Raw genomic sequence first — 16,356 nt, 5'->3', positions numbered from 1 at the left:
GTCGGGCGTCCTTGAACAGGGTCAGCTGTGGGTCATCTTCATCCACACTGTCAGGCTCACACAGCTGGGTCTCCATGGTGACCAAGTGGGAGGGGCCTGCCTGAGGGCTATCATCAGCAAGTTCTTCAACACCCCCCTCCTCCCCCTCATCTGAGTCATCCGACCCAACTGCAGAACCCACAGGCTGACCCTGAATCACAACAGCGGCCCCCTTTTGTTTCTGTGGAGAAAGACCAATGCTAAGCACATTGATTTGTGCTTAGATTATAAGCCGCCCTGAGTCTTCGGAGAAGGGCGGGATATAAATGGGATTTTAAAAAAAAAGAAGGGACGTGGATGGGACTTTGCTTTGTTTGCACAGCCTGGTTGCTGGCATGCCACAGCCCAGTGCCGGTCCATGGACCAGGGGTTGTGAACCCCTGTTCTAAAGAATATTGCAGATCATTGTCTCATTAAATCATTCATTTCTCTGTAGTTTTGTTCTCAAAGGAAATAAAACTAAGGTCTTCCTTAATAGTTTGCTGAATTGCAACAGCGGCAACAAAACACAACAGAAACTGCATGATTAATATCCTGAAGGAGTTAGCACTGTAGTGATAACTTATGAATAATCAAGTATGGATCCCTTTAGGACTTTCTAGTTCACTGTATATCAAGACTACTATGAATTGCATGGTCTAGATTACCATGTGTTTGAGGCTGCAGATATATACTGCACACAAAATGCAATTTACACAATTATTTCTTGCATTATCCTGTTTAACTCAAGTAAGGAAGTGACAGTGGAGGCAGCTGTTGCCCACTGAGAGGCAACTTAAAATATTCCAGTAGGAATGGTAGTCTCTTGTGCTCCTGTACTTGGATGCAACCTAAAACTTTTCAATTATGTCTTGCAAATTATTTTATCCGGCAGTGATTTTATCTTTGACACAGATTAATGTGTTTAGTATAATGCTAAATGAACAGATTCTGTTTATAACAGAATCAAAAATATTTTGCTAATTAGAGAAAAAATACATACCTTGCACGATGGCATCAGTAGCCACAAAAACCTTCTCCAGCTTGTACAACTTCATGAGTTTGTGGATTTTCTTAACTGCTCCCCGAATGCTGGGCACATCACTTCTGTGACCCCAGATGAAGTCTTTTCGTCTGAGATGAACACCAAGGTATGGGCCACCAATGGCTGTGCCCGGTTTTACCTAGCACATAAGAACCAGTACATGCTGAAACTGAAATAAAATGGCATTGATTCAGTAAGAATATAACTCCACTCATGAACATATTTTCTGTAACACTGCTTAAGGATAAATTTGATATATTTAGTAAATGTGTATTTGATAAAGCTTTCAATATTCATAAATTATTATGTAAACCCCTTTCAGTTGAGAAGTAGGGTAATGTAAAAATGTCACAATCAGTTGTTAGTAAGAAACCGCAAGTGATATTGGTGCCCACTCTTCGGCAGTGCATGCACTTCTACCCAGCTATACTTTTATCAGTTAGGTGTGGTTGGGATGTGTTCAGATATGCTGTTTTTCATATACAGTCTTCAATGGTAACAAGCCTAAATACATTGCCTTTGATAGAAGAATGAGTCCTTCAGCATATGTGTGTATTTCCAGAGCTGAAAGCCATACAGATTTCATGAGTCCAGTGGTATGTGCCACATTACTCAAAGTTAAGAAGCTCTTATCAACAGAGTGATATCTTTTGAATCAAGGCTGTCTATCTGATTTCTTGTAAGCATTTATATGAACCCTTCTTGCAAGTACCTATCAGGTATGGGCATGTTTTTCTGCTTCCATAGATAATCCTAGTCTTGCATTCCATGGTCTTTTGAGTGAGGGTGCATTCTAACATTGCAGATTAATCTTTGTTCAATTTCTTAATTGGTAACCAAATGAAAAATCTAGAGAAATTTGGTCATTGCAAAATATGGTACAGAGAGTCTTAAAAAAGGACTCTACTTACATATTCACAAAGTTGTATTACTTTCCTGAGGAAAATAGAAATATGGTACTTAATCTGCACAGACATGAGAAAGTTATGGCAGTTTTCCTTTCTAGTTTTGAATGCTGTCTTAATCTTGCTTGTGCCAAGCTAATTTCCTTTCCTCAGACAGAAGAAGCATGTCTCTCTTACCATAAATATTTTAAAACAAGAATATAATTTTTAAGCATCTATTATTGGATAAACCTCATTTCAGAAGTTTAAAATGTTATTAAATAGATAAAATACTCCCTACTTTCCTTGTTGCAATTATAATTGCCACAGAACTGATAGCAGTCTGTTTTTCATATTTCATGATAACATGTCCTTAAGTCAGATTCTTTTTTCATAAACAAAGTAAATACATAAAGGACTATCTTTCAAACAGTAGAATTCCTTCTAGAGCTATTTTTCTGACAAGAGCATAAACATCCAAAGGAAAAGGAATCATGTATCATGAACTTCTAGGATTAATCAAAGATTTAAATGAAATACACAGCAGCCTAGCAATTTATATCCTGTTTCAAAAGAAGAAAAGTTTATTTGGTTATCATAGGCAGACAGATTAAAGCCTACATTTACTTAGCCTAGGACAAGAGTGGGAGGAGTGGGCAACCTTTGATGCCTGGAATTAACGCTTTTTAAGTGATTGAAGGCCACTTGTAGGCAACGGTGCTGCATGAGACTGAGATTTTCTGTCCCCACCACTGGGGTACGGAGGAGTATATTTTAAAACTGTATTTTAGGCCTTCTGCAACAATTTTGGTACACTTTTCATCTCAAAACGGTATGAAAGCATGCCACTAATGTTTGGTCATTACAGTTGGAAAACTCAAACAGGCTAAAAAAAGGGGGTTGACAATGTGTGTAAACCCAAGTACCTGAGGTTGCCCTGACTGTTCATCACATACTGCTTATTGTACCATTCACTTTCAGGGAGAGTGCATGTCTACAATAGGAATGATGTTTTGGTAAATACAGTGTTTTCCCAAAAATAAGCCCTAGCCTGATTTTTGGGGTGGGCCTAATATAAGCCCTACCCCCAAAATAAGCCCCAGCTAAGACCCTGCTCACTCCATCCCAGACTGCACCGGTGCTGCAGCCACGAGTTGAGGCGAGGCAGGTGGGGGATGGAGCTGTCACCCCTGCCATGCAGATCATCTGCCCGCCGGCGGCCACTGCCACCACCTTCACCTGTCGTTTCGGTCCTGCGGCACTGCCTTGCGCCACCTGATCCCCGTTCGCAGTTTCAATGGTGGCAGCTCTGTGGGCCTGCAGCTCTGCATCGTCACTGGGCTGGTGGTTTAGGCCCCTGGCCACCTTTGCAGCTCTGCACAGAGAGCCACCAAAGCAGCAAGTGGAGCCCCGGAGGGTTGGGGAGGGTGCTGAAGCGAGTGGGTGTCCTGCCTGCAGCACCCGTGCCAGTTGCCCCTTTCCTGCCATAGCCGGAATGCCGCCACATTTCAGTAGATGCCGGCTTTCCCTCTGGTGGGCCTGGGTAGCTGCTGGAGAGAGATGGGTCCGTTTCAGTGCCTGGTGTCCTCGGGGGTGGTGGTGGTTGCCTTGCCACCTGCTTTCCAGCTCCATTTCATTTCTCTGCCATCGTGGAGCTGGAGAGCTTGCCCCACCACCCCCCAGGTGCCCTTGCTTCCCCCAAGTATTTCTTTGCTAACCTGATTTCAATCTCTGTCATGTTTCTTGGTCTCCTTCGTGTTTCTCTGTCACGTTTCTCTGCCGCCACGTGCAGGAAAACTGGTTTGTGGGATTACCGGTTTAAAAACAAAAAAGTTCAACCAGACCTTCCAACTTGTGAAAAAAAAATCTCACTAAGTTGGAAGGGTCTGATTGAACTTTTTTGTTTTAATGGTAGTCTCACAATGCGAAGGAGACGGAGAAACGTGACGGAGATGGAAAACAGCTTAGCGAAGAAATGCTTGAGGGAAACAAGGGCTGCTGGGCGGTGGTGCTTCTTACGGCAGAAAGCGCAGGGGCTGTAATCATGACCCAAAGCATGGCACGAAAGCTCAGGGAGGTGGCAGGAGTGCCAGGCGCTGCTGTTGCTCGTGAACTGAAATGGGGCATTTGCTTGCAAGCATGACTTTGGGGAGGGGAGGCCGCCGTGAGAGGGAGGGAGGGAGATCCCCTGCAGAGATGCCTCTTTGGAAAATCGGGACCAGCAGCAGAACAGAATCGCAGGAAGGTTCCTCCAAAGCTTTTTTTCAATATTGCTGAACAGAAAAGATCCACATTCTGCATCAAGTAAACTTTAAAGAAAGTTAAATAATCTGGTAGCAAAAATCCAGCAGTGGCAAAACCTCCCCAGTCTCACATATCTGCATCACCCACCTCCCCCTGTGCCTTCACTTCGCTCAATCAATCACACGGCTAGAAGTGAGGCTTAGTAGGCCAAGTACAGAGGCAGAGGGGGAGGCAGGCGGTGCAGATTCCCCATATATGAGATCCACTGCTGGATTTTCACTGCCAGACTTCTTTAAAGTTTACTTCTTGCAGAATGCGGATCCTTCCTGGATGCTACCCAGCAGCCTCCACTTCCTCCCGCTTTGACTGGTGTCTGGAAGGCAGAGGGAGGCAGTTCCACCTGCCCACCACCTGCCTTGCCTCATCTCTGGTGGCAGCAGACCAGCAGCGGGGGGATGCTCCAGAGATCGTACTGGAGATCCGGGGTTTGGTGGCGGGCTGGGCAGAAGTTGAGGCGGCGGCAGAGCAGCCACAGGTGAGGTAGAGGGCCTGCTTCCCCCAGAGCACAAGACAAAAGAGGGGGGAAGCAGGCGGCAGGTTGCCGGGGCATACAGTAGTCAGGACAGGCAAGCCCTTGGGCAGCGCCACTGTGACTGAAGGTGGAATGCAAACTCTGGTCGCTGCCTGCTCCAGTCACAAGGTGAGCTGTGGAAGAGGGGCCCTTGGTGACAAAGTGGCCTGGTGCCACAGGCATGGTGGGGGCTGGCGAGAATGCACTGGAAACACCTCCACAGAGATGGAACGAGAGGCGGGTCCAGGCTGACCTTGGGTTGGTGCTTTATCCACATTGCCGATCCTGCCGCTACAGTGAGTCATGCTTCAGACCCACTCCCACACACAGGCAAGGGCGGCTGAGAGCAGAGCGGCCAGGAGAGCAAAGAGCCCCCCCCCAAGGCCAGCAGCAGCACGGGCAGCCACTTGGTGCCCTGCATGGTGCCTGCTGCGGCCAAGAAGTGTTCTGGCTGGAGCAGGGCCAGCAGGCAGGGTGGGCAGAGGCCACTCTCACTCCTGGTAGCCCCCGCACTCGCTGCCTCCTGTACGTGAAAAAAATAAGACATCCCATCCAAAATAAGACCTAACGCCTCTTTTGGTGGCAAAAAAATATAAGACCGGGTCTTATTTTCAGGCAAACATGGTAACACATTAGTGTTGAATCATTGTTATTTTTTCATCAGATATTAATTATATCTTACTCATAAATTCCAACTCCATATGTCAACAAAAAATCAAAGAAGGTATATGATCATTGAGGGTATAAATAAAACATTGGACTTGTTCCCTTTTCATTATTGAAGAAATAAGTAAAGAATCTTTGCCCACTGTCAGTTTTGCTGCTATTAAATTGCTAAAGGTCAGTTTTCAGGTGGCAGGCGATTCAGGATAGAAACGAGCCATGAGCCTCTTCTCCTTTTAGCTATAATTCCTGACAGAATTTTATTATGATTTTTAAATTAAGTTTGTGTTCTGTACCAGCCTGCTACCGGCCCTGCAGAAAAGGCAGGGACAACCCCTTTTACAAGAAGGCAAGAGGCTGGAATTACGCCTGCCAAATTTATTACCACAAAAACAAATGGAACAAGACAAACCAAGAAACAGGAGCTTTAAGAAACATGAACTATCCAAGCGGTTGCCTTCAGCAAACCAGCCCTCCCCACACATTCCCCTTATATAGAGTTCAGGGCGTGGCTTCTCTCTGCCTCCTTCTGAGAAGCCCCATTGCTTTCCTCTGTTTACTCCTAATTGACTGCCTTCTGTGTCGGGCGTCCTTGAACAGGGCCAGCTGTGGGTCATCTTCATCCACGCTGTCAGGCTCACACAGCTGGGTCTCCGTGGTGACCAAGTGGGAGGGGCCTGGCTGAGGGCTCTCATCAGCAAGATCTTCAACCCCCTCAGCAAGGTCTTCAACAACCCCCTCCTCCTCCTCTGAGTCGTCCGACCCAACTGCCGAACCCACAGGCTGACCCTGAATCACAACAGTTTGACTTAATTATGTTTTTTTTAAATGTCTACTTCATTATATGACTGAAAAGGGCTGAGATACTTCCATAGAAATATAAGCAATACTGAGAAAATTTGGAAGCAAGTAGAAGAAATATTTAGTATACTCTTCATCAATAACACATTAATCCAGTGCTCATTTTCTATATCTTACAGTTTAAGCCATTTACCTGGATTTTAGTGACCACTGAACATAAAACAAAGGCCTGCAATATTGTTAAATTCAAAATCAATTTGTACATTACTTACATTACCTTCAAATTTCTCCAATCTTCAGAGTACCATGTTCTGTCCTTTTCATCAGAAGAATTTAAATATTTAGCTCTAAACGTGTCTCCCACCACACGGAGGTGTTTGGCAAATACCATACTTCGACGAGTCTGTTTGACATAAACACGTTATTGAGAACTAGCTTACGTATTTCAGCATAATTACAAAGGTCTCCTAGAATACATAAAATTACAGGAAAAGGAAACTGAAAGAAATAATTGTTTTATCAGTCAGGCTGCTAGAGTGTTAATTTGTTGGTTAAAAAAAAGAATAGTGGTTTCATGTTAAATAATGGGGGACCAAACTTTTGGCTTGCCTGGGACGCACTGAGTGAACAGCAATTGTCCTGAGATACATATAAAATTTGTAGTTATTGTATATAATATAGTTGTATATAATACACACTCTCTCTCTCTCTCTCTCTCACATGAATTGTATATAATATAGTTATTGTCTATAAACCATATAATAATGTTCAAAGTTTACAATCTTCTGGGCCATATTACTACCTGTCCAGGGCTCCATGTGGCCCTTAGATCATGGGTTGGCCATGCCTGTGTTAAATTGCAGTTCATTACATTAGCAATTACAAATAAATACATTAATCTAAGAACAATTTAAACAACATGCTTGCAGTGGGACATGTTTGGACAAATTAGAAGTGCTAACAATTGCTGGAAAAAAAGGATCCTCTTTCAGTGGAAACACTTCAAATTTTATGGGAATACTTAAAGGAATTCAACTGAAAATTCAGGTGTAGTATGTATCTTCTGTTAATACAACACAAAGTTCTAATTAGCAATAGCATTAGCAATAGCAATGGGACTTAGACTTATATACCACCACATAATACTTTACAGCACTCTGATTTACATTGTCAGTTTATTGCTCCCAACAATCTAGGTCTTCATTTTACCAACCGTGGAAGGATGGAAGGCTGAATAAACCTTGAGCTTGTCAGGATCAAACTCCAGGCTGTGGGCAGAGTTAGCCTACAATACTGCATTCTAACCACTATGCCACCAGGCTCTTGTGACACAAATGAAAGATGTACTGAATGCAGAATTCTAGAGATGTTTTCCTAATGGATTTTAATTACATTTTAATAGATATTCCTTGAATCCCTTAAAGTGATGGGTGCATTTTGCATTTTGAAATTTTATGTGCTATAAAATCAAATTCAATGATTACTACTGAGATATGGTCAGTTGCAAGCAGCTGTTAAGGCTAATGCACAGCTAATCACAGAATGGGAGTAGTTGGTCCTCATAAATAAAAATAATATTTAACAGATTGTGTATTAAAAATGACTACTCCATTATTATGCAGATAATATAAATAAAATAATTATGTTATTCTCACATTCCAGTAGTCTTTGCCACCATAATGATCATGAAGAAGATGTTCAGCTCTGTCTAACATTACTGACCTATTAAAAAGAGAAAACTTAAGTAAGGTAAAGATACATTAAGATAGATGTCCTCTGTGAGCTCCACAACTATTGACTATATATCCATGGCATTTTCTTAATAACAGAATGAAAGTGGATTTACTTTTCCTTTGATGGAATCTTTTTTTAACTTCCCAATCTCATCTACAGACCTGTCACTTCCTACGCTCCCATCTAAATTGAATTCCGAATTGCTATTTTAAACTTTAACTTTAAACAGTTAACTTACTTAACTTTAAACTGATAGTCTTTCAATAAATTTGAAATATTTACACCTTCTACTAACCAGAACCTACTTTCTAATTACTTATTAACTAACCTGCTTAACTTTTTAAGATTTCAACAAAAGTATACTATAATAAATATAAATTTTAAAACCGATTAAAAAATAGGACAGCATACACCTATAAACTACTAAAACTCTCGCCATGATCTTTATCTGGGCAAAACAGGTTTTGAATGAAGTTACTTTAAATAGGCTAACTTACTGAATGTGTCCAAAATCCAGAACTCATGATTCCTGAGTGAATGATATACATGGCAATACCACTTACTTCAACATAATGTATTTCCTAGGTCAGAAACCCTCCAGATGATACTACATTTCCAAACACCCATTGCCTTCAGCCAGGAGAGTTATCAGTATGGAAAAACTATTTCTGATATTAAGTACAATTTAAAACTCTAACAGTATACTTTTTCTCATTGTTAATGGAATTACAAATGAAAGTCAACTTTTGTTGCAAAATATAAAGTGTTCTTTTTAAGTGCTCCAGAAGTTGTGGGTGCTCCGACACCAGAGGTTTTAAAGAAGAGACTGGACAACCACTTGTCTGAAATAGGGTTTCCTGCCTGAGCAGGGGGTTAGACAAGAAGACCTCCAGAGTCCCTTCCAGCTCTGTTATAACTATAAGAAAGTTTCACAAATCCAAAAGATGCTCCTCAGCCCCAATCTTCGATTTATATTCCCTTCAAAGTAGTTGTAAACTGGGATAATCAATATCTTCATCATTACTGGGTTTGATGCATGAGAAAACATAAAATTCCCTACTTTCTTTCTTCTTCTAAGCTAAAATAATATGGCAAATATCTGGAATAAAAAAAATTAATTCAGGAAGTCTCACCTGCTGGATGAATTCAAAAGCAAAGGGGCTACAACAGAGGCAGAACCTTGGACAGATAAACAAACTACCTTAAGGCCCCGAGTTTCTTCATAACCCCAGAACCATCCCCTGTAAAAACAAGTAGAGTTAATAGATACATGAATACAAAGTAGTAATAAACCTGAAATAAATCTTGATAATAGCTCAATGTAAGTTGATAGTCTATTTTCATTTAAAAATTACCATTCATTTTCTGAAAACAGTACAAATTTGGATCCTCTGAGGAGAAGTGGGTTCCTACAGTATTTCTAGGAAACACAGTACATGAACCACATTTCTCTTATATTCCTTTTTGGTTTTGCATATATTACCCTGTCCATCAATTCCCTGATTTTCTGTAGATAAAACTGCTGCTACCCATTTCCCATGGATTTCCCCCCCTTTTTTCTAACTCATTAAGGCAATTCGATAGAAGATGACCACACTGAGGAAAGATGCTATGTAAAGAAAATTGTTTATTAAAAAGTCAAATTTAAGTAAATAACTAGTGTCACTTTCATTTTGCTTTCTGATATGATCATGGCAGAAAAAACTCTTTTGGCTTCCAAATGGACAAAGTTGAGTAGGCCAGGTGATAAGAGAAAAAGAAGGCTGCAATTTGTGGAACATGGATGCTCAGTAGGAGTGTCTGTAAATTGGGCTGAAATTTTATTTTTTCAGTTTTTGGAATGAATTTTTAAAAGCTGTATTAAGTCTGTTTTAAGGCTAATGGTTTCACGTTTCCTATCACAAAATAACAGAGAATCGTGTTTCACAATTAAATTACCATGATTTATCTATCAATATAAGATGAGGACTTTTAACACCCTAGTAGCCTAGAGCAGGGGTATCAAACTGCCGGCCTGTGGGCCAGATGCATCATCAGTAAGCCACGCCCACCCCTTGCCAGCATTGGCGAAAAAGCTGATACGTTGCGCGACATCATGTGATGTCGCAAATTTGACATGTCTGGCCTAGAGAAAGGGTGTCAAACTGCTGGCCCATGGGCCAGACGTGTCACGCAGAAGCTGCACCCACCCCATTGCCAGCAATGGCAAAACTGTCCCAATACGTTGCACAATGTCACGTGACATCACAAGTTTGACATGTCTGGCCTAGACATCCTCACATCCATCCCTTCACGTTGCTCTACTTGTTCTGTGGCTTTAGGCTCTGCTGGCTGAGATTTTGGAATTAGAAGTTCATCTTCTCAGTTATGATGCTTTCATCTTGATATGTCTTCTAAGGAGAGTGATTGTAAGTATCACTTGAATTTTGACTTTAGTTGCACTATACCTATCCCAAGAGGCCAATTTTCAATTTTGAAACATTTTTCTCCCTTTTTCCCCAAATACTTCCCTCCTCCCCAGAAAACATGGTTGGAAATAATTTTTAGCTAGAGACTATGTTAATATAACAATATAAAGATTAGTATACCTGTAATATTTATCTTTATCTGTTGAATACATATGCTGGTCAATACATGGTCTCTCATCAATCTTCTCCTCCCATGTCCCCTCTTTCCATCCTTCAGCATAGTTTTGCAGGACATATATCTTATCAATAAAAGGACCACCTGACTCTGAGTGACAATTCAATATAAATCAGTACACAAATATAACCATATATCTTGTTACACATAATAGATGTACAATACTAGATGTACAATGAAATGGAGTATAGCTATGTATGTTTAAGGGGAGAGGTGAATAACTTAGATCAGAAAGAAGATTACAAAGTGTTTGAACAGTTAATAAAATTGTATTCTCTCTCTCCCCACCACAAATGTAATAACAAGCCTGTAACTACTAAATTCATGAACTTTGCTTGCAATCATTGTGCTTTTCAACAGTGAAAACATATACCAAAAGTTTTAAATGGAGAATGCATAAGATTTACTGAAAGAGTTAAAAGATGTGCATTAGAGTTTAAATGTTGAAATAGTATCTTAAAAGTACACCTCACCTATCTTAATGCATAGAAAAAGCCAAATGAAACTACACTAAGATTTCATATTATACTGGTTCTTCTAAAGCATATGTTACCTGCAAGAAATTGTTCATACTCAATAACATGTATGTTTTTATTGAGGCTTGGAACATCAAAAAAATTGGACCAAGGAATTTGGACTTGATGAATTTTAGGAGTTTGCCAATGATAAAGACGTCCCCAAGGAGGAAGAACCAACACCCATGCCTCAGTCTTCAATAAAGTCTTCAGAAGAGATGCAATTCGTATGTATACATCTCTACGTAGATTGAAACCTTCAGGTGGATTAACATCATACAAAAGGTACCTAGAGAAAAGAAATATTACAAATAAACTACTGTTAAACTATGATTTATAATCATTTCAATTTTAAAGGAGAGAAAAAGCTAAACAGCTACATTTTTGGAAGGATTCTGAATTCAGACATTTGGAAAAAGTTGGTTAAATATAATGACATGCTGCTTTGACATTCTATGATGGTTTCTCTTAATGTAACATCTACTGTATGATATAAAAATAAATCTCCATGGTTATATAAAAACCATTGTTTCTTTTTTATGCTTTGATGCTTTTTTCTTCTTAGTGCTAAGAAAGCTCCAAATAAACAATTTTTGTATATGCTCAGGAAGGATTGTCATTCTCTGCGTGTGCTTTGGTATAGAGATATTTTGCACTAAGACAAGCTAATTAAGTCTATGACTCCTATCCTTGTCCTTAATCGTTATCAAAACAATGTTCTTTTCAGGTATTCAAAAACTCACTATTTGTGACTATTCAATAATCCTAAGAAAAGTTTAAACAACATTATTGGTGTGGTATTGATATAGTGATATATACTGTGTTTCCCTGAAAATAATACCCAACCAGAAAATAAGCCCTAGCATGGTTTTTCAGGATGCTCGTAATATAAGCCCTGCTCCAAAAATAAGCCCCAGCATTGTTTGCAAGGTGGGGGGAGGTGTGGCCAGCTTGACATCACTTGCGTTGGAGGGGTACCTGGGGGAGTCCAAGCAGAGCTGGGGGGGATCCACGGGTCTCCAGCAAAGGGGGTGGAACCAGGGCGGGCCCAGGGCCTGATCCATTGGAGGAGTCTTGCCAACCTTCTTGGGCCTCATGGGGCAGCTCCGGGGCTGGACTTGGACAGGGTGAGGAGTCCCAGCTGCCTCTTGGGGACAGGGCTCCCTGCAATTCCTGTTCCCTGGGGCCGTTGTGGATGGGGTGGTGGGTGGAGGATGAGGTGGATGGCGGGGGCCCAGTGCACACAGGCTGCAGCGTGGCGCCACCCCTGCCCCAACTCGCTCCACAGCGGCAGCACCGGTAGCAGGTGGAGGCTGAGGCATGGAGGAAAGGGGGACACATAGGAACTATAGTTTTGCATGGTACAAATGAGGTAGAAAAGCCTTGGTGGAGCAGTGGGCTAATGCCTCCTTAAGTAACACCAGCTGCCTGCAATTAGTGCAGGTTCGAGTCCCACCAGGCTCAAGGTTGACTCAGCCTTCCGAGGTAGGTAAAATGAGGACCCAGATTGTTGGGTGGGGGCAATAAGCTGACTTTGTAAAAATGCCGCTTGGGGGGGGGAGAAAGCCCTAATAAGCAGGCATATACATAGAATGAAGGCTATTGCTAAGCACATTGATTTGTGCTTCTTAGATTGTAAGCGCCCTGAGTCTTCGGAGAAGGGCGGGACATAAATGGGATTTTAAAAAAAGATACTGTTACCGCACCAAAGCCATTTGGTCCGAGGTGACCAGTGAATGTGGTTTCAGCTTTTACAAGTCCCTTGAGTAGAATATTAGTGGGTCTAATTCAGGGATTGCTCTCCTTTTCCTGCAGCACGGCCCAAGCTCTCTGCACTTCTTTCCACTTCTGTCTCAAATCCTCAGCGATTCAGTTCTCTCCCCGCCTTCCCAGCATTCAATCCTAACCCCACCCCCTTCCTTGTAAGCCGCCCTGAGTCTTCGGAGAAGGGCGGGATATAAATGGGATTAAATAAATAAATAAACTACCACCTCCTCATTTATTTCCACCCCGCAAGGGACAGGCTTTCTTTCTCATCGCTTGTTCTTCTCCAGATTGTTTTCTTTCAGAGGGTCTACAAACATGGCTTTGAGGCAGCAGCTGAGTGAGTTTCAATTACCATGCATGGCATCTTGACACCGCAGGTCTGCTGCACTGCAAAAGTTTTGCTCATTTACTTTCACAGCAGCAGAACACGCCTCACTCTGAAAGGAGAGGGGAGCACCACCCATTGGTTTTTGGCTTATTGGAGGGCTCCACCCAGTTTGGTGATTGGCTTACGGATGGGCTCCCTTTCAGCCTGGTTATGCTGGGTGCTGAAGTTCTGTCCGATTTAGTGAGGTGAGGTTTAGCAGGCTGAAAGCGCAGGGGCCGCAGCCTGGCTTGGCCTGCTAAACTTCACTTCGCTAATACAAGGGCAATTCGGAAATAAACCTCCGTTTGGTTATCAATGACAGACACTCGCAGATACAGAACTTTTATTATACACATTAAAAACTACAACATTACATTACTTTTTGACATAATCACCATTCAAATTGAGGCACTTGTCATAACGTCTTACAAAGTTTGAAATTCCTTAGTAGTAGTTATTCGGTGCCAAATCTTGGCTGGGGAGGTGATCAAAAACATCCCAACGGAACTGCTTCAAAAGTTCTTGGGTACGTCTAGCAGTGTGCGGGTGAGCATTATCATGATCACCAAACCGGAAGTGGTGCCATAGAAAATCCCACAAAATGTGAAGATGCCAAAGGAGTAGTGCTAGTGAAGTTCATGGAGCATGGTTCAACCATCAATTCAGAAGTCTACTGTGAAACGTTATGAAAACTCAGATGAGCCATCCATAACAAGTGTCGGGGCATGCTGACTTCCGGTGTGGCATTGGTTCACGATAATGCTCATCCGCACAACACTTGATGCACCCAAGAACTTTTGAAGCAGTTCCACTGAGATGTTTTTGATAACTTCCATATAGCCCAGACTTGCGCCGAGCAACTACTAAAGAATTTCAAACCTTGTAAGACATAATAAGTGCCATCAAAAAGTAATGTCATGTTGTAGTTTTCTAATGTGTATAATAAAAGTTCTGTATGTTTTTTTTAATCCCATTTATATCCCGCCCTTCTCCGAAGACTCAGGGCGGCTTACAATCTAAAGCACAAATCAATGTACTTAGTAATAGCCTTCATTCTATGTATATGCCTGCTTATTAGGGCTTTTGCCCCGCCCCCAAGCGGCATTATTACAAAGTCAGCTTATTGCCCCCAACAATCTGGGTCCTCATTTTACCTACCTCGGAAGGACGGAAGGCTGAGTCAACCTTGAGCCTGGTGGGATGCGAACCTGCACTAATTGCAGGCAGCTGGCGTTACTTAAGGAGGTATTAGCCCACTGCTCCACCAAGGCTCTGTGAGTGTCTGTCATTGATAACCAAACAGAGGCTTATTTCCAAATTGCCCTTGTATCTTGTCCTTGGGATTGGACTAGGGATGAGTCCAATAGCTTGTTCTTTCTCTTCCCACCCTACCCCCTCAAATCCTGCTAGTTCCTCTGATTACAACTTTGCAGCAAAGTTTTAGTTCAAAACCACTAGATATCTTATTCTCTCAATAAGCCTAGCTTTCATGAGTATTTAAGTCTCTCTGTGGTGCTCTTGGTGCTCCCTGAGCGTGGTTATTTGCTTCCAGACATTTTGTTACCCAAACAGGTAACAGCAGTATGAACTTAGTGTGGGATTTGCTATTTTTATGTGCAGTACTTGTTTCAGTAGAGACGTACAAGTTACTGCATATAAACAGTAATCCTATCTAAACCACTTTGTTTAAATATGCTCTGTATGTCTATATTATATAGGTAAGAGTTACTATGTTAATACAAGTAGTCCTCAAGTTACAACAGTTCATTTGTTGACTGTTCAAAGTTCAACGGCACTGGAAAAAGTGAGTTATGGCCCTTTTCACACTTACAACCATTGTAGCATCCCCATGGTCACATGATCACAATGCAAATACTTGGCAACTGACTCATATTTACCATGGTTGCAGTGTTCCAAGGCCATGGGGAAGCCAGATTTACAACTACTATGTTGCTAACTTAACAACTGCAATGATTTATTTAACAACTGTGGCAGGAAAAGTTGTAAAATGGGGCAAAATTCACTTAACAAATGTCCCATTTAGCAACAGAAAATTTGGACTCACTTGTGATCATAAGTCGAGGACTCCTGTATTTCTTGGGACATACTTTTAAGTTAGCTGTTACTGGTACAAACACCTCCAATCCAGCTATTATTGGAAGAGGCAATTGTGGGGATGGGATGGAGATGGAAAGCAGGCAAATCTCATTGTGTTACTTTAAAACTTCCTCAATATATTAACAAGATTAAACAAAAGAGTCCAAATCAGAAACAACGATGACTTGTGAAGAGGCTGCTAAAGTTTCCAGCATTGGGGACGTGGTCACGAACCAGAGAAGAAAGAGGCTGACCCGGGAAACAGAATCAGACCCTGAGGAATTAAAGCCAGGGTAAGAAGCCACAATCCGGACCAAGCTCGGCCGCGCTCTCGCATCCCCACAAACCGACGCAGGGGTCCTTTCGGAGGTCTCCTTCGGGCTTCTTCCCTGCAAAAGAGGAAGCGGCCGAAGAACGCGGGTTGGACCCCCTCAGTCGCAGGGGATGACCCGGGCCCCCCGCCTCCTCGGCCCGTCAGTCAAGGAAGTGCGGGCGGGCTGCAAACGCGCTTATTGGGCCCGGCGCCTGCGCTGCTTCTCTCACCTTCTAAAAGGCGCCGCCACGGCAGCAGCGGGCAAGGAGGAGGCACTGTGGCCCGCCTGGAAGGCCTCGAAGGTCGCCTGGGCGGTGGCGAGAACGAAAAGAACGAGGACGGGAGACAGGCGGAGAAATCCGCAGCTCCCGCGCAGCGCCATCTGGGGCCTCTGCTACAGAGAGAAGGGGCGGGCTCAGTTGGACTGGAGGCGGGCAGAGAAGGTCCGATGCAAAACCTGGCTTGAAATTTGGAAGACGAGACTGTCGTGCTTGACGGAGAAATGGGCATTCGTCGGCGTTTTCGAGTGCAGGACTTTTCAACCCTAACCCACAATATGGAATCCACTTTACAGCTTCGCGTTCTTCTCTTCTGGGACAGTGATAAAGGGAGAAATGGAGGGTACCTTTAGTAGCTGGTGCAGAATGTGCTTAAGGAACGGTGATGACTTTCCACTTCTGTTTTGTTCCCTTCT

General features: G+C 42.5%; 1 protein-coding gene across 2 annotated transcripts in view; it reads right to left on the bottom strand.

Annotated features, from left to right (window-relative positions):
- The window catches only part of POFUT2 (protein O-fucosyltransferase 2), a 26,454-nt gene extending 10,098 nt beyond the window's left edge, over positions 1 to 16,356 (bottom strand). The window contains exons 1-8 of one of the 2 annotated variants that reach the window (XM_081315220.1): positions 16,288 to 16,356; positions 15,893 to 16,123; positions 11,157 to 11,407; positions 10,549 to 10,693; positions 9,094 to 9,201; positions 7,882 to 7,948; positions 6,504 to 6,629; positions 1,022 to 1,202 (exon numbers count right to left, since the gene is read on the bottom strand). In XM_081315220.1, coding sequence (XP_081171346.1) covers positions 1,022 to 1,202; positions 6,504 to 6,629; positions 7,882 to 7,948; positions 9,094 to 9,201; positions 10,549 to 10,693; positions 11,157 to 11,407; positions 15,893 to 16,044 — 1,030 coding nt within the window. In that variant the 5' untranslated portion in view covers positions 16,045 to 16,123; positions 16,288 to 16,356. The remainder of the gene's footprint in view (positions 1 to 1,021; positions 1,203 to 6,503; positions 6,630 to 7,881; positions 7,949 to 9,093; positions 9,202 to 10,548; positions 10,694 to 11,156; positions 11,408 to 15,892; positions 16,124 to 16,287) is intronic. The other variant, XM_081315221.1, reaches the window with a different exon arrangement.

This window comes from Vipera berus (assembly GCF_964194415.1).
Source record: "Vipera berus genome assembly, chromosome: 1".
NCBI classification, from domain to species: domain Eukaryota; kingdom Metazoa; phylum Chordata; class Lepidosauria; order Squamata; family Viperidae; genus Vipera; species Vipera berus.
The sequence above is the reverse complement of the archived record's forward strand: the minus strand, read 5'-3'. Positions and strand labels throughout refer to the sequence as shown.